This window comes from Trichoderma asperellum, chromosome 3, assembly GCF_020647865.1.
Source record: "Trichoderma asperellum chromosome 3, complete sequence".
Lineage (NCBI taxonomy): Eukaryota > Fungi > Ascomycota > Sordariomycetes > Hypocreales > Hypocreaceae > Trichoderma > Trichoderma asperellum.
The window spans coordinates 3,057,662-3,083,615 of record NC_089417.1 but is presented as its reverse complement, the minus strand read 5'-3'; the positions used below and the strand labels follow the sequence as shown (position 1 = coordinate 3,083,615).

Here is a 25,954-nt window from a genome sequence, read left to right as displayed (position 1 = left end):
TCGCAAGCCAGGCGGCCGCCTATTAGGTGCTATTTCCCAGTAGCTCACCCTTTGTTTTAGCCATGCTTCTATAGCCTTCCATCCTCCTTCACCTTCTTTCTCACTCTTCTCATTCTGCTTTCCTTGTTGTTTTCCATCAATTCGTTAGCAGACCGTCTCGGGGATTTTACAATACAATCCCCTTCCTCCTCCTGATATAGTGCGTGAGACGACTGCAAAGGAAGCAGCAAGGAGCTGTGAATTCGATCGCCTGATATCCAAAACAGAGCATCAACCATGTGTTTTGGCAACCAGAATGAGAGGAACACCGATCCTCCTGCGAGGCCGGTGCAGAATTATGACGGTGCAAGGACAAATCTGACGAGTCAGTATTCAGCGCCGTCGCCAGGATATCAGAGTCAACAGCACCACCACCAGAATAGACCGTACGACGACTTCGCCCCCCCTGCTGGACCGCCTCCTGGTCGACGGCAAGAAGAAGACTTTGCACCTCCTCCTGGCCCTCCTCCAGGACGACAGCAGCAGGACGATTATGCTCCTCCCCCAGGGCCGCCTCCTTCTCATCAGCAGGGCGACTTTGCGCCGCCGCCTGGACCGCCGCCGTCTGCCAGCAAGGGCGATTGGATTGCTCCCCCATCGGACCCCTATGGTTCTCAGCCTTCCAAAAGCCACGACTGGCAGGCTGCCGTGCCAGACACTTCTCTCTTCCCACCGCCTCCTATGATATTCAGTGGCTACGATGCGTCGCCTGCCAACAATGCGACTGAGGCGGAGGCAGAGGCGGGCGAGGAATGGTGCCGACAGTATCCCATGGTCAGGCCCATCGTGCTCGACCAGCCGGGCAAGAATGCGCTGCAATCCAACAACTTCCGACTCCTGGAGCCGGCGGGCTTTAATGGTTCCCTGAACTTCCTTGCGCCGGGCCACTGGGAGGGCCACACAAACAAGAATAGCCCCGACCGCTGCATCATCGGCTACCCGCCTCTCTACGTGGTCAACGAGCACGACCCTACGGCAACCAACCAGCCAAAGTCTATCTACTACGAGGTGACTATTCGCCGCAACAGCCCCACCGTCAATCTGGCTCTGGGCTTCACTGCCCTCCCCTATCCATCCTTCCGCCTGCCAGGATGGCACCGCGGCAGTCTGGCTGTCCACGGAGACGATGGTCACAAGTACATCAACGACCGATGGGGCGGCAAGGACTTTACGACGGAGTACCGTGCAGGCGATACGTACGGCATTGGCATGACGTTTACGCCGACGGGCACGCACAGGCCTCGCGTTGACATCTTCTTCACGAAGAACGGCAAGCGAATTGGTGGATGGGATCTCCTTGAGGAGACGGACGCTGAGCAGGATTTGCCGGTGACGGGGCTGGAGGGCTTTCATGACTTGAGTTGTGCGATTGGAGCGTTTGATGCGACGAGCTTTGAGGTTGTGTTTGACCCGGCCAAGTGGCTGTACAGGGAGGCTAGATTTGATCTCTGATGAAGGAGTGACGGCTTGGTGAGATGAGTGTGACTACGGTTATGACGAGATTTGATGGGATACAGCGGTTACTTTGCGAGCTGTGTTAGACGGGCTATTTTAAAATGATTTTAGAGTGCGAGTGCTGGGATGAGTAGATGGCTAGACTAACGATGACGATGAGCGTTTGATTTGTCTTTAATGAATCCCATTAACTTTAAGGGATGGTTGAGTAGTACATAGCATGGTTACTAGCCCTCCTCAGCATGCTGCCCATACCATTACCCCTTGTTTAATGTCTAGCATATGGCCTGTTAACATGTAATAATGTTTCAGCACCCGCTTTATTAGTTGATACGTGTTCTAGGTCTAGGCAGCTATTGCTCTGGTCTGCGTGCTGCTTTCCTGATCTCTGGACAAAAAAAAAATAACATGAAGTACAGAGACGCAATATGCGCATACAGCCTTGACCACTAAAGTCCAACACAGCAATTTCAGAGTCGGTCTTCGTGACCATTCTTCTCATTTCTTACTTCCCTAGTAAACCATGGAAGAAGAAGCGACGGCAACCCGCGAGACAACAACTCCCCAAGAAGCCAAATCTATCGAGCCCAATGACACTTCTCAGCTACCGCCACTCGTACCGCGTCGCGTACAAGAACTAAGAAACCCGAGGAGCAGGCCGCGCAAGAGCTTCAAATCTCGTGCCAGAGAAAGAATTGTCAGAGACCGGCATCGCTCTCCTTCTCCTCCCCGCTGGCGTCTAGAAGTCATCTCCACTCTGGAAAGCAGCCAGTCCTTCAGCACTCGCGTCAAAGTCCTCCGGATCCTCGACCGCATCCCCGAGCTCAAGGACCACGTGCCCCAGATTGTATCCTCTAATACGAAATTGCGATCCTACACGGTTCGATTTACCCGCTGTGAATTGGTGAGCTTGGAGCGTGAAGCTCGTCGGTCTCAGCTTTCGTATAGCAGAATACAGGGGTTTAAACATCAGCTCTACGGCTTCGTCAAGTTGATGTACCAAAGCGGCGTGAGGTACAATCTCTACCCTCGCAATATCTTTCTATACACGCCGTTTCAGAGGGAATCTACCCGGCAGCTGTTCCTCGGATCGGTGGAGGACTCTGATCTTGTTGATGCGGCGGAACCCAGTTGGAATGAATGTCGGAAGCACGTGTGGGACCACATCAATCGCGTCTTTGCACTTGTTGAGATTTGGACGTATCAGGATGAAGCTATCGACTTGATGGCCGCTGTGGACAGGGACAAGGACGTGGTAGAATCGCTGATTGAGGATAGGAATGCCATTATTGACGCAGCCAGGGTGGATGCGAATGAGGCACGAATCATTATGGCGGATACGGTGGAAGTTTTCAACAAGGCATTGGCTAATATTAAACAACTGGAGGCCTTGTCCAAAAACATCATGTGCTCTATCAGAGGCCCAATCTTGGTCTGGGAGGATGCACAGGCTAGAAAAGAGGTTGTGGAGCAGAACTTGAAAAAGATAGAGGTTCTTGGGTACAGGACAAATGCTCTCATCCAGAAATACAGTGATCCGGCGCCCAAGGATGGAGCGAACTCGGTGGATATCTCGCCGCAGTCCGGTGACGAGCCGGAGGAGACGAGTAATTCGCCTGTCGGTGGTGCCAGAGCAAAGGAGAGTGTGGCAATAGGGGTGGGAGAGTTGATGGCTCAAGATGAGGAGATCATAATATATGACGAGGAAAAAGCTGAAGCTGAAGCTGTGGCGGGCAATGTTGGCTTATAGGCCCAACTCACGAGAGCCTGAACAAGACTCCCAGCTATGATTATCATATCGTCTTGGCGCATCCTAGCAGTAGATTGCCATGCGCCATGCACGTTGCAGAAATAAAACCAAATGACCAACATGCCCATCTGCCTCTTTCATGCTCCTCAGTCTTTCCATGCCTATTCATTCTTACATGTGGATGAGCCTCTGCGGTATCGCGATCAAGCCACCGGCTAGCAAGGATCATGCAGCTGCTACCCCACCAGCACCAATACCTTAGTATAGCAGGTACCTGACAGAGAGGCACGGTACATGGTACCTCCTCTAGGGCCTAGAAACCGCCTGGATCCCTTGTAGCCGCAGCGCCTCTTCGAAAAGCATCATCATCACCAACCACGACACACCCAAGACAAACAGGCGTCGCGTGCCCACCCGCAACTTTTCCTTGTTTGCCCATGGACGTGGACAGCGATAATGACTTGCTCAGCAAGACCGCCGCTGGAGAGCTCGTCGAGTCGTACGTGGCGCCTCATCGCACCTCATCCATCCATCCAACACAGACAGCCCGATGGCAGCTCTGATTGTGCTTTTGCTAATCTTGCTTTTTTGTTTTTTCTTTCCAGAGAAGCATGGCCGGCCTTGCGCGACGAGATCCTTTCGCGGCTAGATAAGGTGCGTTTCTGATCCAGCGGCCTGTGGGAATATGCGACATGGTGCAATTGAACAGAAATCGCTAATTCGAGGACCTGCAATTCGGCAGATCGCACGCGACGAGTTTCCCATACCCAGGCTTCCTCCTCCTCTGCCGCGCCCCCAGCTGCTGGACACAAGAGTGCTCTCCCCGCTATCATCACCGCCTGCCGAGCGGTCGTTTGAAGATGCCAACAAGGAGAATGCGCCTGCGGGCGATCAACCGCCATCCGCAGCCGAAACAGAACCCGTCGCTGCGTCTCAGCCGCCGCCACCAGCACCAGCACCGTCCTCGCCACAATCCCCATCACGAACCCAGGAGCAGTCCGATGTGCTGCCGAAACAGCTGGCAGACATGGTCAACGAGATCAAGAGCCACATTGGGAGCTTCAAGTCATATCCACCACACACAATCCAGAGAATCGCAGAGCTCATTCAGCACCCGCGCGCGCACTACAAGGCTTTGGCGTCGTATCTGCATGCCCTAGACAGAGTATCGGCCGTGACGTCGGGAACGAATACGTATCCGCTGCCGCCGCCGATTCCCGACATGTCAGCGATGCAGCTCAACGGAGATGAGCCCAACGATCCGGCCATGGCTGTCTCTTGGAGCAACCCGACTTCCGCGGCGGTTGGGTCTGATGAAGCCCTGGGAGGGGCACTGTTGACTCCCATTCCGTGGTTAACGAGGGGCACGCCTCCTGATAGCGCTATTGAGACACCAGTCGGTGCGCAGATTCACAGTGAAAGCACCGAGACCATCGAAGGACCTAATGGAGTGGGCAGCATCGAGACTGTTTCCGTGAGCATCAACGGTGTACCATCTATCGGGCATTCCAGGGGCGTCACGCAGGGCGAGCTTCTCAGGCAGGAGCAGAGAGCCGGTATCGTCCCCGTCACTCAGCTCACTAAACCCCATGATGCGATGGGCGAAAGTGAGCAATCCGAGGCGTCAGAAGACCAGCCCATGGGTGACGACGATGAGGAAGAGGCCCCCCACGCGAGAGGCCCGGACGAAATTGGGGTTGGCGACACGGGCCCTCAGTCTGAAACGACAAGTCTCATGGGAGAGGACGGCGTTGAGATGGAGGGCATCGATCTCGAAGCTGCGGTGGGCCGGAAACACGTAGATGAGAAAGACGCATCTTCCGCGGCGGGAGAGAAAAGCACAGCCGACGACACTACTTTGTCTGAACGGGCAAAGAGCCCCAGTGCCGAGAGCGTAAGCTCTAAGCGCGAGGCAGAAGATGATTTAGAGGAAGACGTCGTGGCGAAGAAAGTCAAGGAAGACCCGAGCGGTGATGGGGATACACAAATGTCTTTGTCATCGGAAAAGGCGCCAGACTCTGAAGAACAGAAGGACGAGAGCGAAAGCAAAGAGGGCGAAGCCAAGGATGATGACTCTGTGGACAAGGACGCCTAAAGGGGCACACACACATAGAGAGAGAGAGTTATATCTATGGCGTTGTCTCTTACCACCGTTTCTTCCACGGCCCCCTCCCCCTCCGTCTGGCTATACGTTTCCCGTCTTTGATATGCGCTGACTGAGTGTCAAAGATAGAAGCAGCAGCATCCATCCATGCTTGTGTCTTTTTTTTTTTTTTTTTTCTTTTTTCTCCTTGTCCTTCTATGTCACCTAGAGAGGAAGGGAGGGAATTCTCAAAGGGAAAAAGATCATTCCCATTTTCTTTCATAACACACACAATGGGAAGGGGGAAAGCATACGAATCCACAACCTATCTGGATAATTATCATGGAATGTGGAAAACCATATGTGCTAAGGAAAAAAAAAAAACATCTTTACCTCCTATGTTTGTGGCATAGGAGAGGCGTCTTTAGGGCATCAAGGTTTAATTCATGTATAATTAAGAGTCATATCTATTTAGGATCACGGACGCGGGAATTAAATATTATGGGATATTTCTTATACCTTTTTCTTTTTCTTCTTTTCTACCATCTCTCAAATCAGAGATGCGAAAAAACTTTGGTACATCTCTCGCGCCTGTTCTACTTACACCTAAACAAGTAAACCGGTTACAGACGCGATATATCTCAAACATACAACTCTCACATGCACACACAAGTAGCAGAGTAATCAACGTCACATTTACACTCTATTACAAGACTATCAAGTAATATGCAAAAGTGAATGGAAGGAAAAAAAAAAAAAAAAAGGACAACAGCCACCTCAGCCTCATATGGATGCGTAAATCTCATATATAACCCTTCAGATCCCCCGTTCAAACAAAAATCCAACTTTTTTTCCAGATCCCAGTGGTCGAACATCGGACCACACCGAACGAACAATCCAAACAATCCATTGGGTAAAAAAAAACGCCCTCTCCAAACGCCCCAGTCGTCCTTCCCATAAGCCCCTAGTATTATAAGGTACCAGAAGTACTTAGAGCCTCTATATCGTGTTTTTCTTCATACTGAAGAATCTAGATGAAGGGTGCATTGCATCGTAATTTGGTATAAGCTTCGCCATAGCGTTGTTGTAAACAGTTCCCCTGTCTAGCCGTTGTATGGTCGGCGAGACGTTGAGAGAAGTAGTAATCTTATATCAAACGCAAGGGAGATAAAAGGACGTGTCCGTTTCCCATATTCCGACTCCACCAGCCCTGACTCCGCTATATTCTGAGAGAGATATCCCACGGTGATGCAAAAGAAAAGAAAAAAGTTAAAAAAAAAAAAAAAAAAAAAAAAAAAAGAATAAAAAAAAGAATAGAAAAATCCAATAGGGAAGAAAACGCCGACGCCATGCTATTTGTTGAGGAAGCGGTGAGAACGTTGCTCATAAAGTTAGAGAAGCAGAGAAGTGTACGCTATGTGAATCCAGGAAAGACACTCGAGATAACACGTCGCCCTGGAATATCCATTGTTAGCAAGATTCCTCAAAGGAGAAGCGGAGCAAAGCATATAACTTACATTTAGGGCGCCTCAAGTCAGGGTCTTCAAATGGCGCATTCTGGCTTGCAATCTCCCGCATGCGCTCTCGTGCAAACGACGAAGGGCTATGTCCTCCGGCACGCTGTGCCACTACCAGCTCAACGCCCTCTGGAGCAGTGGGTAATATTCTCAAAGCACGAGGCTGGGGTTTGCGGGTCTTTGTCCGGGTTGGTGGCGCCGGATTTTGCGTTACAGCAGCTGTTGTCTCTCCGACTGCATCTTCTTCAGATTCAGATATTTCCATAATTGTTGTTCCAGACGGCGTCAATGGTATTTCTCTAGTAGCTTCAGTTTCCGCAACAGCCTGCTCTGTAGACGTGGATATTTTCTTCCCAGAAGGATCTCTATCAGGCTTATTGCCCTTCACCGGTGTCAGTGGGACGTCAGGCGAAGCTGCGTTGTTCCGTGAGTGAAATATCTTCTTTGTCCAACCCTTGATCTTGTTATCGCCTGATTCCAGAGACGAATCGTCCAAATCAACCCTCCCTCGCAGTTTCCGCAGGGCACGTTCGCGACGAACCATTCCGTTCGTAATGGGAGGGCAGTATCCGCGAGGCAGTAAGCAGTATTTGCACATTGGGCACAATGAGCTGTTCTCGAGAAGAAACTCTTCTATACAGTCAGGGTGGAATATATGGCCGCAAGTGAGTTCTTTAATGATGGTAACGCGATGTTCAAAGCGATCGAGACAAATATGGCAATTGGGCTGGAAGTTGGTGGCGGTAGTATCGGATCCTGTTATGCTCGATCTCTTGCTTCGCACGCTTCGTGTACTGCGAACGCTCTGCTCACTGGGGGATATAATATCGCTGGCAGCGGCTCGGTCGTGTCTGCGACTTCTCCTCGATTTTCCGCGCGGGCCGGGAGACGAAGGAGTTGGCGGGCTGTTTAGCGAATCCGGGTCTTGGTTATAGGTGAAAAGCGGGAACGACTTGACGTGTGTGTACGGCACGGTCAACCGCTTTATACCCATGGCTTCCAGATCAACCTCGCCAGATTCAACGCGACGTCTCAGCGAGTGGCGGCGTCGCCTCTGTATCAGATGCATAGTGAGTGAAATTCCACCGATGATGGCCAACAAAGCACTAATGACAATGAGAAAAAATATCCACAAAGCGGGAATATTGGTGGGATTTTTCATGGACAGCTCGGTCCATATTCGAACATAGTCTTTTGGGTTAGGTCCATAGAGTTGCGCAATCTCCTGGCCATGGGGTATCTGGTCAACAGTCCCCGAGTAGTAACTGAGTTGAGTCATCATTTTCTGGCCCTCAAGACCCGAGACGGCAAAGACAGGATACTGGTTTTGCTTCCTCCACGCGCCATCATCGTCGAGATTCCAGACGGGGGAGTCGACGTCCTGGGGTTTGTTTGACGAGTTGTTTGGCTTGTAAAAAATGAAGGCGCGGATGGGGTCGGCGCGGGCGGAGGCGAGATAGGCTTCGGTACAGTCTATACTGAACCAGGGAGCGAGAGCAATGAGATTGTAGTTGGTGGGAGGGAGGTTGAAGCGGCGAGTAACATTTCTCGGGATGAAGTCGTACTGCTGGGCGTCGCAAGACGGCATGCGGGCTATATCGGGAACGTATAAAAGGCCTTGTATGACCCCATTCAGGGTGTCGGCATTCGTCGTCGTTAACGTGGTGATGTTGCTATCGATGCGCTCCTCGTATGCTATCTGACTCTGTGACAAGCAATGTCAGCGGCACTTCATAGAGGCGGTTACAAAGACGGATGGAGGGGGAATGGACGCACGGAGAGCGCTGTGATGTTTCTGATGATGGTGGTGGGCACGGTGGTAGCACCACCCCAGACCGGATTACTGAAGAGAAGCCTGTCAAGCCGTCAGTAGGTGTCGCAGACGCAGACGCAGATGCGACAGCAGAAACAGAGGTAGAGATGCTAGCGATCGAAGTCGTCATCATGCGAGCAACGTCAAAGTAGCGCTCTGCGGCCATATGTGGTGGTGGCCCTCGACGGCGATGAGGCGCCAATGACATGGCGGCGATGGCAAGCAAGCAGCGGATTGACGTAGACTCGCAGAGGATGGCGGCACCGGCAGAAGCAAACAAGAGCGCGCATCAACAGGCCTTTTCCTGCCTTCTTAGAGCAACATACACGACATTTCGAATCTCGGAGAGCGCTGTGAGACGTCAGTTGCCGGCCGCCAAGACTGGGGTCACGTAGGGGTAGGCTTGGCCGCTGCAGGACGGTGTTCAGCAGCGGCTCGGGACGGGAGGCGAGCAGCACTCACACATTCTTTAACACATAGGCATAGCTGGGCGGGAGGCGGTAGTCATGATATAGAAGGCACCGGCGGTGCGACGGCGAGAGCGGACGGGGCGACGTGGAAACGCGGGCACGAGGGAGACGTTGGAGGTTGATGGTTTGGCCCGGCGAGAGAGGCGGGAGCGAGCACCATAAAACAACAGCGGCGTAGGGGGGGCCACAGGGCGAGTCGAGATCAGGAAGAGCGAGAGAGGAAAAAAAAAAAGGTGCTGTGCTGCTGGAAGTACGGCACCGCAGTCTGGTGCTAAAAAGTAGGCCAGGGATAAGCGGCGCAGGTAGCGGTACCTGTACTTGGTGGTGGCAGCAGTGGCACGCTTTGTAGCACCAGGCTAGGCCGGTGGACGCCCTTACAGCGCGCTGCAGGAGGCTTAGTATGGACTGCCGGCCGGAGTACGGTGGGCGCCCGCAACCCCGGAATCCGGCTTTGGCGTCTGTGAGCAGCGACAAGCCACCACCAGCCACCGAGCACACGTACATTCAGTACCGTGCGCCGTATATCGCGGTCGTCGCAGCAGCAGCGCAGACTGAAGCCATGCTCGCGCCGTTTGCGCTGTCTGCGCCTTCTGGTAGCGGCCGGCGAAAGGCGAGCACGGGCACTGACGGGGCCTGAGACACATGTGCTGGTGGAGGCCAAGGCGGGGCGGCTGGACGGTAAACCGGAAGCCAGCGACAGACGTGGAGCAGCGGCAGCGAGTGGCCTCTTATTAATGTAGGTACTGTACGTGCATCTGTCGTGTAGCCTGAGGCTGCGCGGCGCTGTACAGGTACAACCATTGGACAGGCGGGTAATATGGAGTGTTTGAGCTGGTGGTTCTGCAATCCATGAATTATCTTATCCAGCTCAGGCGCGATCCCCAGTTTAGTCGACATGCACACTATGAAGCTCGTCTATCACTACATGTGCCGTTAGCGGTCGCTGCGGCTCGCGTGCTCCATGAAAGATGGACACCAGCTAAACGACCCAAAGCTAAGCTTGACAGAGCGTATCTGTAAAAAGGCAAGCGTGAATGGGAAGGGCATCAATTCCATCTGCCGCTTCCGAGAGACAGGGAGGGAGAGTGGGCGAGTCGGAAGTGATGACACGAGTGTTTTGTGCCGCCTGAGCAAGGCTGAGCTTGTACTACGGCAATGCACCTTGAGCCATGTACATGTATGTTTGACATACAAGTACGAGTAACGTCGATGGAGTAACGATATACACACTCAATACAGATAGATACCTACCTACCTACAGTACCTTGGAGGAGTCAGCAGCTGAATATGGTATGGAACATATCACAGCTTGATATGGCCGTCGGCCTCCTAGTGGCAGGCTGGTATGCGCTTTTCACAATCTAAACGACATCCAAGTCATTGTTAAATCTCATATTGAAGGTAAGACAGCGGGAGCTAAGTTTGAATTGCAAATCTTGCTTAGTTTGACAGCATATAAAGGCTATTTGCATGCATGTACCTATTCATAGTACAGGATATGCATCCAGGGCTGAAAGAAGCTGGATGAGTTAAATCTCGTGTACCTAGTAGGCACTACAGCCAATGGAGTATCACAAGTCACAAGCCCATACAACTACCTAGTACCTCTGCACATGTATGTTAACAGCAAGACTCTGTCAAGCACCGCTACTGGAGAGCATCGCGTACCTATGCATGCACAAGTGGCCGGTCAGAGGCTGCAGAGGAACGTCCATCTTGGCGACACACCTCAACAGCCTATAATATCTCCCCCAGCATCTGCCACGGCTAATTTAAGAGGCCAACGGCACTGCTAGTTTAATCTGCCGCGTGCATAAAGCTTGGCAGCATTCAACGCTCCATCAGCCATCGACAACACCAGCGACCATCAAGCCCGTGGTAGCACCAAGCCAGACCCTTCCGCTTCATCACCACCAGGCACATGCAGTTATCATGCCATCAGTCCACTTCACACTCTGCACATTACTTTTCTTCACAGGTCGTGCTACGACACTACCACTGCCACCAGAACTTGCATCAACGCAAGCCTCGCGGCTTGATCGGCTCTTCCGAATCCCGATACGGCGTACACGTATCCGCTCTCACCTCACAGCTGCTAGAGAGCCCGACTCGAAACGCTGGGCCAATTGGTCGCAACAGCCCCAAAGCTTCTTCCATTGGGCCCTGGCGCTAATCCCAGGATGGCGCATCAAGGGCTCCTTCTAGGAATTAGCACAAGCGGCCCCCCTTGTCTTCTGTCGACCCTCTGGAACGATCGAGGCTGCGGCGGACGAGATGGGCCGGGGAAACAGAGGGAGGGGCAGCTGGCCCAGGCAGCAGAGCCTGTTGCACGCGCGCACCTTGAAGGCGCTGTTTACGGCACCTCGTCTCGTCTGGCGGTTTCAAACTGCTCATCACAAGGAAATGGAAATGCTGCGGATATAACCTGAACGGGTGGTTTCACTCTGCTGTCCTTTGATTTGCTCTGCTTGTCCAAGTTCCATCAATCAGCCCGAGTTCTCGGTCTCATGGCCCAGGCCTGTTTCTCTCGCAAAACAGGCGCCCTGCTCCATCTTTATCTCCCCCCGGCTTCTTCGGTTCCCCAACACTACCTATCTATTCAGCTGCCTTGCAACTACTACTAAGTATTACGCCGTCCTAAATTACCTGTACACACACACTCGCACTCACTAGCGGTGGTACAATCACTTACCTACATGGGTATTACTTGCTCGCTCTGCCCGCTAAGCTTCACAGCTCGCAGCCATCTTTGCCGCCCTGCATAAACGAAAAGAAGCGCCGCGACTCGCTCTCGGTCCCGACGTGTCAGACATCGGCGAATCGGATAGCGACAGAAAAGCTTGTCTTTTCCCTCCCGACCAACTATCTCATGTAGCACAAGGCTGTTGCCTATGGGCTGCAATCCTTTTCTTTCGGCACGCTTTTTCCATCTGTTGATGTGATGTGCTCAGCCAGCCGTGGGCGTGGCTTCAACTCAAATTCGCTCACAGCAAAGCCATAGGTTTCCTCTATAAGGGCAGGACGAGAGAAGGAAGAGCAAAGGACAGATTAAAGGGCCATTTCACACCCATAGCACACGTAGAAAAGGCTGGCCGCCCAACTCGTAAAAACTATTGCTGATGTCGTCACTCTTGCTGTATCACTGGGCTGCCACCTGACAAACTATTATACATTCCCCCGCACTCTATCAAAGCCCTTTTCTACCTACCACAGCTTCATCCCGCCACAGAGCAGACTAATAAGCAGAAACCAAGTCCGCGCCAAAAAGGCACAGCTTTGAACCTCCACCAAACCATGCCCGCCTGAGGGTGTCCTCGACAAACCTGCCTATTGGCCCCCAAATGAAGATTCTCCCATGGGCGGGAGAACCATCTCAGAGGCGCAGGCTTCGAATCGGCTGTGGATTCTTCCGACGGCACTAACGAAGGGAGATTCAGTACCAGTACATCTGTAGATTCTTACATGCAAGGAGAAAGGGCCCCGTTGGCGTTTAGCAGATTCACCGAGTCATACAGCAGCTGAGCTCAACACATCTCTCTCTCTCTCTCTCTTTCAGCTTTTGCTCGCAGCTTCCCAGACCCTCTCTAATCTAATGCAAGCCACCGGGATTTCTGCAAATTGAACGTATCGTATCGCTCTACCAAAGACCATATGTGGAGCGAGCCCCCTCCCCGGCAAGCAGAAGAGAGAGAGGGGGGCAAATCCTTCGTGTTATTCGCTGCAAACTCTCCATGATCTTCGCTTGGATTGCCATGGCTGGCCTTATCTACGGAGTTAGTCGCTGGACATCATATGTAGGAAGGGTTTTTCTTTCGAGCGACTGCACTCGTTTAAAGTGACTCCATAATCCCACTGTCATAATCAGCCCACTTTCTGCAGATCTAATGATATGTTGTGCTCTATTGCTGCTGTTATCAACTCGGTCCTCATTTTGAGGATTTACACCAAGGGGAGTGAGAATCAGGTTGGGAGCAAGCTCTGTTCTATTTATAGGCTTCCATCTCGGCGAGATTGATTTGATCTTCACCAGCGTCTCGTATACACGCCATTTGATTCTAGCTCAGCCGCTCAGCCTCTTTCCAGGGTAGCTGCCAAACCTCAACTCCCCCAGACAAATTGATCCTAGCTCTCATATATTCATCGGATTGCATTGTTCGGCTGCAGAATTTCCTTCAAAATGGGTATATTTTACTGTCTACGCCGTCTACTTCGCACTAAGCATATTCTACCTTTTCATCTGCCAACACACCATAAGCTACCCCTTCTTTCCTCCCAGTCTCAAGCACAGAGGAGCGAAAACCAACGCCACCTAGAATCTGTAGCCGCCGCTGTTGCCGCCGTGATCGCGGACCCTGTACTCATCATCATTCTCTTCGTCATCATCGTCGCGGCGATGATGTCTGCTCTCGCGGTAGTCGTCACCATAGCGCTCTTCCTGGCGCTCGTAGCTGTCTTCTCGGCGGCCATAACCAGATTGATAGTCATCCTCACGCCTCTCATAGGAGTCTGATTCATCACGGCTCCTGTGATGGCTGTGGCTGTGACTCTGGTGCTGGCGGTGGCCATGAGATCTGTTAGAACCTCTGCTGTCGCTCCTGCGCTCGCTATAGCCACCACCGTAGCTTTCCTCCGTAGATTGAGTGTATTCGTAGCGTTCGGTGCGACGCTCGTATGTGCTCTCTTGAGTCTCTCTTGTCTCTTCATAGCCAGAGCTTCCATAACCTCGGTTTCCGTACGAAGAATCCTGCTGCTCGTAGCGTTGGTACTCGGATTCACGTCCGCCGTCGGGACGATAGGTCTGAGTGTACTGGGCCTGGCCATATCGATCTCCTTGCTGGCCATACTCTGTCTGACGCTGCGTGTAGGAACCGTCCTCTCCATATTCCCGACTGGTTTCTCTATTGGTTGAGCCCTGTTCAAAGGCGCCCCCTAGGAGATTACCAGCCAGGCCGCTGATGAGACCACCGATACCATCGTCCCCGCCCGACGATTGATGCTGAGATGATCCCAAGTCGATGCCGGTGTTCTGAGAAACAAACCCGGAAAGGGCACCAGTGGCGCCTGAGAAAATAGCTGTTGCAGCGGCACCAGCAATCTTGTCTTCAATGCCACCCTGGGGCTCAAACTCCTTGCGCATCTTCAGCTTGCCGCAACCATGACCAGTATCGTGGACACCCTCCTTGTGATTTTCGCCATTGAAGACACCTTGGGGAGAGAGCTTGCGGCGGTAGTCCTCTCGCTGTTCATCGCCCATATCGCCCCACCACTCTTGTACGGACGCAAAGATGAGCTGTCGCGCCTCGCGGACACCATCGTAACCCATTTCACGCTGGGCGGGGTGGTGCATGACACCGTTCACAATACGATCTAGCATGCGGTTGACATCCACCGACTCGTCATCAATTGCCTCCATAAGCTGTGGCACAACCCAGTGGAGCATTCTGGCGGCAGTTCGGCCGGCGATTTCGTTGAGGATCTGCATCCGTGTTAGCAAGCGAAGAGTCCTTTCTCTAGCTAGATGCTCAAATTAGAGGCTTACGTTAGAGAAATGATCCTTGGAGAGCATTGAATGGGTGGGGTTAGAAGAGTAATCGTCGTTGAAGACGATGTGCTGCTCTTTCTGGCTGCTTTCGATGATTTCGTAGGACCCTGTTTGTAGCTCGTTCTTGATCTGGTGAATCAGGGGCACAATAAAGGGTGCGATGATGGAGAAGACGAAGACGGATAGCTGCTCCTCCAATTGTTCGATAATCTTGGGGAGAATGGGGATTCTCTCAACTGCAGAGCTGATGCTCTTCATGATGCTATCGTGAAACTCGATGGCAGGCATGATCGACCTGTAAATATTTTTGACATACATGGTGAATTCTTCGGTATCCTTTGGAGAGACTGGCTCATTCTGCTCTTGGGCGGCTGCTGCATTAGACTGGATCTCGTCGAGCTTCTCTCCATGATTGCCTCCAGGAAGGATGCCGGGGGGCAGTTTGCTGAGGAGATTTTGAAGGAGGCTTGTGTCTCCCATCTTCCCCTCATTAAGTGCTCCCTCAAGCTCGTCAATCTCATTCTGAGTCAACTTATCGGATACTGGGGAAGCGTTAGTTATGATGATGTCGAATCACGGCGGCGGGCTTGGAATCTCTGCCTACCTTCTCCGGTGACGGAGTGGAGGAAATCAACGCCTCCAAATGTACCAGTTACTATAGGATAGACAGAATGGCGGGCACCCTCCAGTTGAATCTGAGTATTGCGGCCGACATGGGGAAAGACTCCACGCTCGCCCATTTCGATAAGCGCAAGTTCAGTGTAGTTGCTGTGGGCAAAGAAATCTATTCAGTTAAACATTAGTTATCGAGCCTTGTTCTTCTTGGGAGGAAAGAAAAGGTAAGTTGAAACGGGTAACCCGCAGGCCACGTATTCGACCATGCATTACTGTGCCAAGCAAGACAAGGCTGTCTTCTTAGGCGTGATTTATGCTTACCTTCTAGACAGTGAAGTCCTGTTCCCATCAATCGGAGCGCCTCATACAGATCTGGCTTGCTTCCCGAGTGCTTGTATTCGCGAGCCAGCTCGATACAGCGACCGAATAGAAGCCGCACATGTCTGGCAGACGTCATGATGCCGACTCGCTCGTTGGCAATATAGTTTTTCATGCCGGTTTCCGGGTCGATAGCAAGCTCGGTCTCCTCATCAATAGGGCCTCTTAGGCGGGGGTCATAGTCGCGGGCATCTTCACCCTCTGCGTAGCCCTTGGGGTTGTCAATATGGTCTTCTGGACGATAGCACCCGAGACGTTCTGCTGTGACCTCGAACTCTCCAGAGCCGTAGCCGAAGGACATGAAGCCAAGGACGCAAAGAAGCAGTCGGATAGCCTCGGCAGACACCATCTTGACAGTTGCAACATCGATGGCCTGGGAGTAGTCACGCAGCCAGTTGCCAAAGTAAACTCGGGAGACGGTTCGCTTGTTGAATTTCTGGCCGCCCTTGATGGCATGGGCCATTGCTAGAGTCAGCAATGCATCTTCGATGTCACCGTGTCGCCCTATAGATGTTGCGATTAGTCATGCGAAAAGAAAGGCTTGAAGCACTCCAGGGGGGATCACGTACAATTCTGGCCCTCGACCTTGGAGATGGATGCAATGTTGCCGGCGCCGAAAGCTGCTGCCGGCTGAACCAAGCAAACAAGGAGCACCAGCCCCAGAAGGAACCCAGGCGCTCTAAAGTCGGTCATCGTGTCACCCTTTGAACGCTATGGCCTGACTATTTGATGTCTGTGGAATGTCCTGCCCAGCTTGTCGCCGTCAAAGCAGATATAGATACCAGATATATAGGTCGCAGGATTCAAGCTGTCCTGGCAAAAGTTACAGCAGGAAGAAAAGAAGGAAGAAGGAGAAGAGAGGGAGAAGGAGACAAAGAAGAGGGAATAATCAGACTGTTAAAAGAGAACAGATCCCCAGGCGGAGGAGACGAAAAACGACGAGGGAGGGGCGTATGGAGGGGCATTTTCCTGGTAGTAGCACCGGACCACGAAGCTCGCCCAATCGGCAGCTGGATCAGCTGTCAGAGAAAGTCTTGGCATATGCTCCAGGGCCCAACCAGGAGCGCCAGGCCCCGGAAACCGCTGGAGTCTTGGCGAACATCGCGAGCTATGAATGGCCCGCCGTCGAGAGATGAAATCATGTTGCGAGGGGCAGAAGAAACAGTGCCGGCGGACTCGCGACGGGCTTGCGCGCTGGTGGGGGACGGAGATACCTGCTCGTCTGGAGGAGCGGCCATACAAGCCGCAGGTACCTGGCCGCGCTTGTGGCAGACGCTATCCATTTCGGCCAGGGGTCGTGCTTTGATGCATTACGGAAACGCAGCCTGAGTGGTGGCGGCGGTGGGACGGCGGTAAGGTTACTTGATACTTTGTTTTTAAAACGACATCGCTTCAACGCGCCGCAGTCACTGTCCACGATGGAGAGCCTCTCTGCTGATGGCGAGACATTGCGGAGCGAGGCCGCGATTGTCAAGGCTGAGCTGAGCTGAGATTGACATCACCTTCTGGCCCTTGCTTTTGCCGTGTACTGTAGGGCTGACCCTGATGATTCATCCTCCCCAGTCTCTCGTCTCAAACAAGCTCTGGCTGCGTGGTGCTGCTGGTTTCATGGACCCCGCTAAAAGGTTCGAGTTCCCTTTAGCTGGCTTGTGGCGCCGCTGCATCGCGTGCCCACTGCCATGCTGAAATCGGTGGGTTGAAGAGCTGCCCCGGCAGTTTGGCGAGCAAAGTAGGGCGTCTATGGGTAATACAGCACGGTATGCATGTGCACAGCATTAAACAGAACATTGCTGGTACGCGGTCTGCCACATGAATTCTCAACAGCAGAAATAATCATGCACATACAAGGAAAGATGGGCAGGAAAGCTCTCTACTTGAGTGACGACTGATGGTATTTATGTGGCAAGAGGACGGATTTCTTTGACCTAAGCTGCAGCCTTGTCTGTCAGACAGCTTTTTGCCTTTTGGCGCCGCAATGGCTGCTGTATCGCTGTGTTTGAATCCATCTAAATCATTGTATCCTTCGGATGAAAGTATGTAGCGAGTGCTTGAGCATGACGCAAAGCTATATGCGCTTGTTCTCTTCGCAAAGATCAAAGCTACTCAAAACCCATCTGCATATTCCGTCTGATATGGGTACCTTATAAGTAAATTAGTGCTCCCAAGCATCTGTTGAAGAAACTTGATGGGAGCCATGATGGCATGAGGTGGCGAGACAAGCCTGGAAGAGGTGCTGCTGGTGTGGCAGGCAAATGTAAATGCAGGGGTTGCAATAACTGAGGCTGCTGCTGAAAATACCGTGCTGGTTGATACAGAATGCACTCTATGCAGGCTCAATGGCTGTTAAGCCCATCCATACGAACAAATGTGCTCTAATTCTGGTTAAAGGTAGCACTGGAGCAGCTGCTGAGGATTGCCACATGCCCGTACGAGTTAAGTGCCTACATGCGTTGCAAAGAAGCGCGAGCTGATGCAAATAGCCCGCCAGTTACTGCCCGACAAGAGCCTGATAAACAGCAACGCGCCGAGCGTACGCTATTGAAGCAATCAACGACTCAATGATCTATCAACGCAAGTAAAATATAATAAGAGCAAGGTCAGAGATACAAGAGTTTTCTAGCTCTGCTATCAGCTGCCTAGATCTTGGCTTGATGCCCATGCCCCCGTCGATCTGGCGTAGGATGCCGCTGTCTCAAAGCCTGTGCTGCCAATATGGTGCTTACAAGTGGACAGGTGTGCTACGGGCTTTCTAGTAGCGTCGTCATAGACCTTCTGGGCTGCTCAGGGTGGAGGGCATGGCATTGATTGCATCTAGGTATATGCGCGTTTACGCTCCAGCGTGCAGTCCGTTCTACTCCGTGGCGGCCGTTTAGCTACGTGTGCCTGAGTGAGCGGCTCAATATTAATTAGGTGCCCTCTCGCAGTCTCACAGCGCAAGACGCCAAGTCAGCCAGTCGACACAACAATCAAATGGCTTGGGCCAGAGAGAGGGAAGGAACAGGTCGGCCGATCAGGTGCGCCCAGAGGCGGGGTAAGCCCGTGCAGGCGCAATGGCAGGAGCGCCCAAGGCACTTCCAAGGGCTCGCTGGCTGAGTCGATTCAGGTTCCAGATGTCGCCCGTCGCCCGCTGACGCCTGGATCAGCGAGCCGAGCCAGCGGTAAACACAGCACTTGGCCCCAAGCCGGTCTCTTCAGTGGCAGCGACTTGCCGCTTTTAGGCGCTGAAACTTCAGTGGTGAGGGGCCATCATCATCGTGCTGAAATGTACGCCACGTACGCTGCGGCGCCAGAGACCCCCGAAGACCGCTAGCATTCTTGGGCTTCAATTGGCCTGTCGGGTGCTGTCCGTCCCAGTGTCACCGTGCAGAGAACTCGATCAACGGGACCCCCCAGCACTGGCTGAGATCAATCTCCAGAGACTGGTGAACGCCATCTCCGGGGGCATTTTAGAAGGTAGCTAGCAGGTATTGCTGGACCACCAAGCTCGAGAACAGGCGGCTCCAGAGGGTCGGTGATGGGCGCGCTGGCAGCGGAAAGCCAGCACATGGCGCGCAGCAAACTCATCTAGACAGCATAGCGCACTTGAAAACCAGCAACGACAGCAACATCATGTGATACGCGCGAAATATGAATTGGCTTTGCATCGGAAATAATAGGAGAGTACGCACAAAGTACGCGGTGCTCTGTATAAAATGATGTGTGTGCAGACGAGAGAAGAATCCAGCGCAGAGGGAAAGACGTGCAGGTGGAGCGGGCGACTTGACCGCCCACTGAGATGCATAGCGGCTGGGCTATGCTGGATACTGCCAGGCCTGTTGATAATTGCTGGGCTGCATGGTGCTGTCGTGATGCAGGCTGCTGCTGTCGACAGCTCTGGCTGCTGGTATGGGGCGGATGGGGATGGGCTTGTGCTGCGACCAAAAAGTTCACAGGTGGTTTTAGGTGCTCCGTGGGCAGACAATGGCCTCAACACATCGAGCTGGCTCTCGTCGAGGTCAAATTCCATCGTGCCAGCGGGTAAGCTGAGCGTGCCATGAGCAACGCAACGGCTGAGGGGCGCTGCCAATGCTGGAGCGCTACAGCAGGGCGCCCAGCCCATGGATCGTGCGGATATCCGCGGCCGGCTATAGGTTCCAGTGGCCAGAGCCCAGCGCGTCCAGCGGCCCAGCTGCTGAGGAACAGGCCACGAGCGCAGTGCGGGGTCTCGCTATCAGACAGGGCAGGGCAGGGCAGACCACGGCCGTCTTTCGGACAGAGGGCCATTAATAGCAGCACAAGCAACCGTTGCTTCAAGTAAAATCAGTGCGCGGGCGGGATGGGCCTCTGGTTGGGCTGGAGCCTGGCGGCTGTGCAGAGATTTCAATTTCCAATCGAAACAGCCAGTCGACTGTCTGCGTACGCGCCAGAAAATGCAGCGGGTGCTGTTAGCACGAGCAATCACCGCAAAATAGCGGAGTACCACCTGGCCTTGGAGGGTGTGAGAGGGGGCTGGGAGGGGCGCCAGCCCAAAAAAAAATGAGCCAGAAAAAAAAAAGTCGACCGCTGCGGCTGCCGCTTGGTGATTGCGCGCGCACCCAAGATTCCCGGCTCAGGTACTTATTGGGCGCACCGCCCACCACCCAGCCCCAACCCCCGAAATTCTATTTTCCCCCGTTCTTCAGCACTCTCCCCCTCCCATCAATCCCCCCAAGCCGCACCACTTTTCACCCTCATCCCGCTATCCTTTAGATCGCTTCCAGCGGCCCTTTTTCTTGCCAGAACTTCGCAACAGCGCATCTGCCTTTTGAGCCCTGCAGGACACAAAAGCAAGAAGCTACAAGAGGCGCACCGCACCGCAACGCGCCCAAAAAAAATTCCAGCAGCACGCCGCCACTAGAGCAACCACCAAGCCCGTCATCATCCACCATGCCTCGCCCGCCCAAGAAGTCTGCCGAGGAGAAGGCTAAGGCCCTGCCCGTGGCCGTTGTGCCTCCTCCCACCATGGTGCCCGCGCCCGTCGTCGGCGGCCTGCACCCAGCAGTAGTTCCCGCGCCTGTCGTGTCTGGCGTGCCCCAGCGCGTTGTCGACAACGACAGCTTCCTGCGCGTGCGCGACTCGGTGAGTTTTATTTCCATCTAGACTGGTCTTCATTTCCGCCCACCGCCTCATGGAGAGGTGAGAAGAAGAAAGAAACGCAGAGCCAGGACGCGCACTAGCGCCAGGGACTGCGTGTGTGCCGCTGTCATTTCTTTTGCTCGTGCTGCTGCCGAGTGGCAAGCTCGAGTGACGTCGAGCGAGCCGGGATTTGTCTCTTGGCTGAAAAATGTGTGGCCATGTGCCTCGCTTCTGCCGCCTGTGGAACGCCAGGACGAGACAAAAGCCCTTATCTCTCGCCAGAGCAGCAGAGAGAAAAGGCGCAGGTTCAATTTCCTTGCACATGTCTTTTTTTTCTTCTGCGCTTCACCGAGAACGCGCGACCTGCGCTGCCAGCCCCTCAATTGTTTACATTTGGATGCTGGTCTAGCCCCGCGTCTCGCTGGGTCGTGCCGCCTGGAGCTGCTTCCTAGTGGGAACTTGCAAGCTATAGCTCTCCACTTGAGAGAGCTCTGCAGCAGCTCTGCTTTAGCGCTGGCCTTGGCTCATCCCGTCCGCCGCCGCCATGTTTTCTCGTCCCCCCTAAAGCAAACCGCTGAAGCTCTTTACTAACAAGCTCAACCAGGCCGTTGGCAGACTCACCACCATTCTGGAGCTTCTGAGGTCCTTCACCAATGACTACATTCGCCAGACTAACCTTCTGCTCGGCGAGGGCACTGCTGAGGGCCCCCAGGGCGACCTCCTCAACACCTTTGAGAATGCCGCTGCCCAGCTCATGATGCCTGGCATCCCAGACATGACCCCCCTCGTTGAGGAGAAGAAGGAGCGCAAGAAGCGCACTCACGACCCCAACGCCCCCAAGCGTCCCCTGACCCCCTACTTCCTCTACATGCAGCATGCCCGCTCCATCATTGCCAACGACCTTGGCGCTGATGCTCCCAAGGGCGCTGTTCAGGAGGAGGGCCAGCGACGATGGGCTCACATGACCCCTCAGGAGAAGCAGGGCTGGAACAACGCCTACCAGTACAACCTGCGCCTCTACAATGCCCGTGTTCACTCCTACAAGAACGGCAACCCCCTGGCCAAGAACATGAGCGATGAGGAGGCGCTTAAGTACGCCGAGGACTTCCACATCCCCATGCCAGAGCTCAAGGAGGCCGCTGCCCAGGCCGACGTCCCCGTCAATGACCAGGATGCCATTGCCGAGCAGCTGCAGCAGGTTGCCGCCGCCCCCTCGGAGAATGAGGAGGAGGCTCCGGCCAAGACCCCCAAGAAGCCCGCTTCCACCCGCAAGCGCAAGACTGCCACCCCTGCCGCTGAGGTAGAGACGCCAAAGGTCGCTGCGCCCGCCAGCCCGGATAAGAAGCGGAGGAGGACGTCGACCAAGGCCGCCGAGCCTGAGAAGGAGGAGCCCAAGAAGTCGGGACGCAAGAAGACTAAGAGCACTTGAGTAATGAACGTTTCTTGGCTGTAGCAGCCAAAGCTGCTGCTCTTCCTGCCGTCAATTGCTTCTCTTGTTGTCTCCATCCGAGCAGCTGGAGAGGGGACTTGTAGAGGAGAGAGCAATCTTTTATCCTTCGCACTCATCTCATTCTACATCATCTTGTGTTACCTACAAACCGCAACTACAGAATTGCGGAGAAGATTGTCGCCTTTGTTTTTAGCAAGTTGGCTCTCGGTTTTCGTTTTTGGCTCTAGTAAGAGCCATGATACCTTGCATGAGAATGCCGCAGGCTCTTTGGTCTGTGGCTTTCGTTCTCTTCCCATCTGATGGGCTTACCTATACGGGCCTGCCCTTCATATGTGTGTGTTTTGATATGATGAAGGATCCAATTTTTTTCCCCCATATCCTTTTATTATATCGCTTTGTTTTGGCTGCTCTTTGAGCTGCAGTCTGGCGGTCAGTATAAAAATGGTTATAAGGGCGTATAGTTTGTTATTTCTCTCTTTTTTGGCTGGTTAGTTCTATGGGACAAAGGGCGGAAGGGCGGTTTTACGTCGTGTATTTAAGTCTCCAAGCTCGTGTTGAACGGCCGAACTTTGTATGCGATAATGAAAGCAATGATTAAGCAAAATGACTGACTCTTTTGCATCTTTTGTGACACCTATACTTGACTTGTAAGAACTGGCTTGTTTATCTTTACTCGAAGAGAGAGTGGCTGCCCAGATAGTATACTACTATCTGGATATACAAAACCTCCAAGAGGAGTATAAGACAACTACAAATGCTTACACCGCCACCACCATACATCACGTCGAAGTGCCATCAGAGGCGCTCTGAACCGTTCATCTCTACTCAGATAGAGCAAGTTGCTGCCCAGCTGCCAAATACTATTCATGACATTGGGAGCTGCTATCTAGTATTGTCATATGAATACACAAAGCCTCTAAGAGGAATAAGTACAAGACAACAACGAATGCTTACACTGCCACCATCATACATCACGTCGAAATGCAATCAGAGGCGCTCTGAACCTCCCAAAACTTCATATACCTCTCATAAGCCCCTCGGCCATCTTCTTCTCGAACACGCTGCAGCCACTCCTTATCCGGCTCGGCTTGCAGGCGACAATCAGGCGTGGCACCCGCTTTGAGCAGAATCTCGACAATATGCCAGTTCCCGCGGATGATGGCCGCATTGAACGCGCTGCCATACTTTCCTCCGCGCAAATTGCAGTCGGCTTTATTATCCAGCAGCAGCCTTACGGATGCGGTCTGACCTGAATATGCGGCTGCCTGAAGGGCCGTGCCGAATATGCCTCCTTGGGCATTGACGTTGATGTTGGGGCGCTGCTCGAGAAGCAGTTTTGTCTTGACGCAGGGGTAGTCGATGTCAGTAAAATACTGGCCGTAAGGTTTAGGCCTGTATTCTGCCGCACATGCTGCTTGGAGCGGGAAGCCGAATTCCCCAGCCATGATGTCAGCATCAGCGCCGCGCTCAAGAAGCAAGCGGGCAGTTTCGTATCTAAGTGGCATTAAATGATCATAGCTTAGACTCCAACATTCAATGGCCGCATGCAGAGCTGTCCCATATTCTTCATGCACGTGGTTGATGTCGATATGGTCAAGGAAAAGGTCGAGAATAGGAACGGCATCGCTGCTGTCTAACAGAGCAGCCATATGCCAGGCTAGACAGTCCCGACGACGCGGATCAGCACCGCGCTCCAGCAGCAGTGAAACCACTCCAAGACTCACCCCGTGACTCGCCCCGTGAGTGCAAGCAGCTGCAAGTGCTGTTCCATATATCCCGCCTTCTGTATTTACATTTGCACCATGATCGAGCAGCAATTGTACCATCTCGACAGCATCTTCTCCCCTCGGTCGTACGCAGGCAGCTATAAGTGCGCTTCCATATTCGCCGCCATCTGCGTTCACATCAGCGCCGCGGTCCAGCAGCAGACGCACGCTTTCAACGCCTAATTGACGGTTTCCGCAGGCCGCAGCAAGCACAGATCCGTATTTTCCGCCTTTTATGTTGACGTCGGCGCCATGCTCAAGGAGCAAGCCACGCAGTCGTTCGTCAGCATCCCATTTCCAGAAGGCGGCCTGCAGCGCAGTTCCATACTCTCCACCTTGTTGGTTGACTCGGGCGCCCCTTTCCATGAGCAGCTCTACTATATCCAGCACTTCTTGCTCTCTGTCCCAGGGTTCCCCAGCCACGGCAGCTTGAAGCGGCGTAGCGAATCGGCCACTCTCTTCGTTGACATCGGCGCCGTTGTCGAGAAGCCAGCGCACAGTCTCTGTTGATCCTTCGTTGCAGGCGATATGTAGCGCCGCTCCCAACTCTCCATCTCCTTGTTGGTCGATCTCGGCGCCATTATCGACGAGCAGCTTCATAATCTGGACAGCCTCGGATGACATGGAACTTGCTGCTGCATTGAATGCTGATCCGTACAACCCTCCACGAATGTTCACATCAGCGCCATGTTCAATGAGAAGCTGTACCACCGAAATCATTCCCGCAGCTCCATGGCGACACACAGCTTGTAGTGCTGTGCCAAGCTCTCCCCCCCGAATATTGGGGTCTGCGCCTCTCTCCAACAAAGTTTCAACCCAATGAAGAATTTGAGGTACACCACCGCGTATACATGTTCTCTGAAGCGGCGTGTAATACTCTCCACCAACAGCGTTTACGTTTGCATTTCTTTCCAACAGTAGCTTACACAGGGAAAACCGATTGCTGCCAATTGCTTTGTAAAGCGCCGTACCATCAGAGCTGCCCTGCATATCGATGTCAGCACCACTATCAAGGAGGAACTTTAGGCATTGAATAGGCTCCTCCTTTATGCTGGTGAGCAAGCATCTCCCTCTTTCCGACGGGTCATTAACATTCGCTCCGAATTTCACAAGAAGCTCCAGGGCACTCAGTTTGCCTTTTGATGCTGCTGCGAGCAAAGCCGAGCCCCATTTCTCGCCCTCTGCATTGGCGTCAGCGCCAGCTTCAAGAAGGGTCTTCATCGCCTCTATATTCCCTTCCGAGGCCGCATATTGGAGCGCTACATCCAAGTCTTCTTGAGTGCTGTACGCATTTAGCTCCTGAGACACCAGCATCTGGGTCGACCGACACAGCCCGAGCCAGGCAGTATAGCCATATGATTGCAGTCGTAGAAAGTCCGGAATGTTCACATTATGGAATTCACGATTTATTCCAAGTTGGTTAAGGAGTTGGTTGAGGAAAGATTGGCTGTGGGCGCCAAGCACGAGAGCAGCATCCTGTGCCATCTTAGGCGGCCATCTTGCGCACGGAATCTCTTCGAGATGGATCATCCAATAGTCGAGCATATATTTCGCCAAGCCCGAGACCTGATGTTGAAATTGCCTTGCGATCTTGGTGCTAAATTGGGCGAGATAGGCGAGACACGAGCGCCCAATGGAGATATGTGCCTCGATCTCAGTAAATGCAAAGGCCGGGGCGCTTTCCACAATCCTAGTCGAAATGAAATACTCTTTCAGAGAGAAGTGGACTAGACGGACTTCAATGACCGAGTTGCGGCCCTTTTGGGTGACAATTAAGCCAGAAAAATACTTGAGTATGTCTTCAGGGGAAAAGAGACGCTCAGCCTCATCAATGACAACATCGCCGTGTAGTCGAAGAATGAATATCTCAGAGAGCTGCCCAAGAGTTAAAGTTTTCATTGAAAAGGCCAGCCATTTCAGTGAATTTATAACTTGATCTTTGAAATCGGAATTAATATTCGTAAAGATTCTGTCATAAGTTG

General features: G+C 53.0%; 8 protein-coding genes across 9 annotated transcripts; 4 read left to right on the top strand and 4 right to left on the bottom strand.

Annotated features, from left to right (window-relative positions):
• Positions 1–276: 276 nt before the first annotated feature.
• Positions 277–1,491, top strand: TrAFT101_005621 (uncharacterized protein; the record flags this gene model as incomplete). The annotated part of the gene is made up of 1 exon (XM_024908663.2): positions 277–1,491. The coding sequence occupies one exon, from the start codon at positions 277–279 to the stop codon at positions 1,489–1,491; it is 1,215 nt and encodes a 404-aa protein (XP_024757173.2).
• A 526-nt stretch (positions 1,492–2,017) lies between these two features.
• On the top strand, positions 2,018–3,244 carry TrAFT101_005620 (uncharacterized protein; the record flags this gene model as incomplete). The annotated part of the gene is made up of 1 exon (XM_024904289.1): positions 2,018–3,244. One exon carries the CDS (start codon positions 2,018–2,020, stop codon positions 3,242–3,244), a length of 1,227 nt encoding a protein of 408 aa, XP_024757174.1.
• A 437-nt stretch (positions 3,245–3,681) lies between these two features.
• TrAFT101_005619 (uncharacterized protein) lies at positions 3,682–5,339 on the top strand (the record flags this gene model as incomplete). The annotated part of the gene is made up of 3 exons (XM_066127541.1): positions 3,682–3,743; positions 3,850–3,898; positions 3,987–5,339. The coding sequence occupies 3 exons, from the start codon at positions 3,682–3,684 to the stop codon at positions 5,337–5,339; spliced, it is 1,464 nt and encodes a 487-aa protein (XP_065983652.1).
• Positions 5,340–6,001: 662 nt separating this feature from the next.
• Positions 6,002–9,316, bottom strand: TrAFT101_005618 (uncharacterized protein). Of its 2 annotated transcripts, XM_066127540.1 has the most exons (5): positions 9,120–9,316; positions 8,984–9,008; positions 8,621–8,699; positions 6,845–8,549; positions 6,002–6,782 (listed from the first exon to the last, which is right to left on the bottom strand). In XM_066127540.1, the coding sequence occupies exons 1-5, from the start codon at positions 9,121–9,123 to the stop codon at positions 6,742–6,744; spliced, it is 1,854 nt and encodes a 617-aa protein (XP_065983651.1). In that variant the 5' UTR covers positions 9,124–9,316; the 3' UTR covers positions 6,002–6,741. The 2 variants fall into 2 exon arrangements, with proteins under 2 accessions (XP_065983651.1, XP_024757178.2); XM_024908664.2 differs by having other exon boundaries at positions 6,656–6,782; positions 8,621–9,008.
• A 4,120-nt stretch (positions 9,317–13,436) lies between these two features.
• On the bottom strand, positions 13,437–16,355 carry TrAFT101_005617 (uncharacterized protein; the record flags this gene model as incomplete). The annotated part of the gene is made up of 5 exons (XM_024902734.2): positions 13,437–14,603; positions 14,667–15,211; positions 15,274–15,453; positions 15,606–16,166; positions 16,232–16,355. 5 exons carry the CDS (start codon positions 16,353–16,355, stop codon positions 13,437–13,439), a joined length of 2,577 nt encoding a protein of 858 aa, XP_024757180.2.
• Positions 16,356–16,684: 329 nt separating this feature from the next.
• On the bottom strand, positions 16,685–16,945 carry TrAFT101_005616 (uncharacterized protein; the record flags this gene model as incomplete). Its single annotated transcript, XM_066127539.1, has 1 exon — positions 16,685–16,945. One exon carries the CDS (start codon positions 16,943–16,945, stop codon positions 16,685–16,687), a length of 261 nt encoding a protein of 86 aa, XP_065983650.1.
• A 3,373-nt stretch (positions 16,946–20,318) lies between these two features.
• Positions 20,319–22,868, top strand: TrAFT101_005615 (uncharacterized protein). The gene is made up of 2 exons (XM_024900939.2): positions 20,319–20,759; positions 21,361–22,868. Exons 1-2 carry the CDS (start codon positions 20,568–20,570, stop codon positions 22,183–22,185), a joined length of 1,017 nt encoding a protein of 338 aa, XP_024757183.2. The 5' UTR covers positions 20,319–20,567; the 3' UTR covers positions 22,186–22,868.
• A 52-nt stretch (positions 22,869–22,920) lies between these two features.
• Positions 22,921–25,871, bottom strand: TrAFT101_005614 (uncharacterized protein; the record flags this gene model as incomplete). The annotated part of the gene is made up of 1 exon (XM_066127538.1): positions 22,921–25,871. One exon carries the CDS (start codon positions 25,869–25,871, stop codon positions 23,178–23,180), a length of 2,694 nt encoding a protein of 897 aa, XP_065983649.1. The 3' UTR covers positions 22,921–23,177.
• Between the last annotated feature and the right edge of the window lie 83 nt (positions 25,872–25,954).

Coding starts and splice junctions, on each gene's coding strand:
- TrAFT101_005618 (XM_066127540.1), bottom strand. Junction 8,700..8,983: donor TCCGAGATTCGAAATGTCGT/GTATGTTGCTCT, acceptor ACGGCTTGACAG/GCTTCTCTTCAGTAATCCGG. Junction 6,783..6,844: donor TGACTTGAGGCGCCCTAAAT/GTAAGTTATATG, acceptor TGGATATTCCAG/GGCGACGTGTTATCTCGAGT.
- TrAFT101_005615 (XM_024900939.2), top strand. CDS start 20,568: ATGCCTCGCCCGCCCAAGAAGTCTGCCGAGGAGAAGGCTAAGGCCCTG. Junction 20,760..21,360: donor TCCTGCGCGTGCGCGACTCG/GTGAGTTTTATT, acceptor AAGCTCAACCAG/GCCGTTGGCAGACTCACCAC.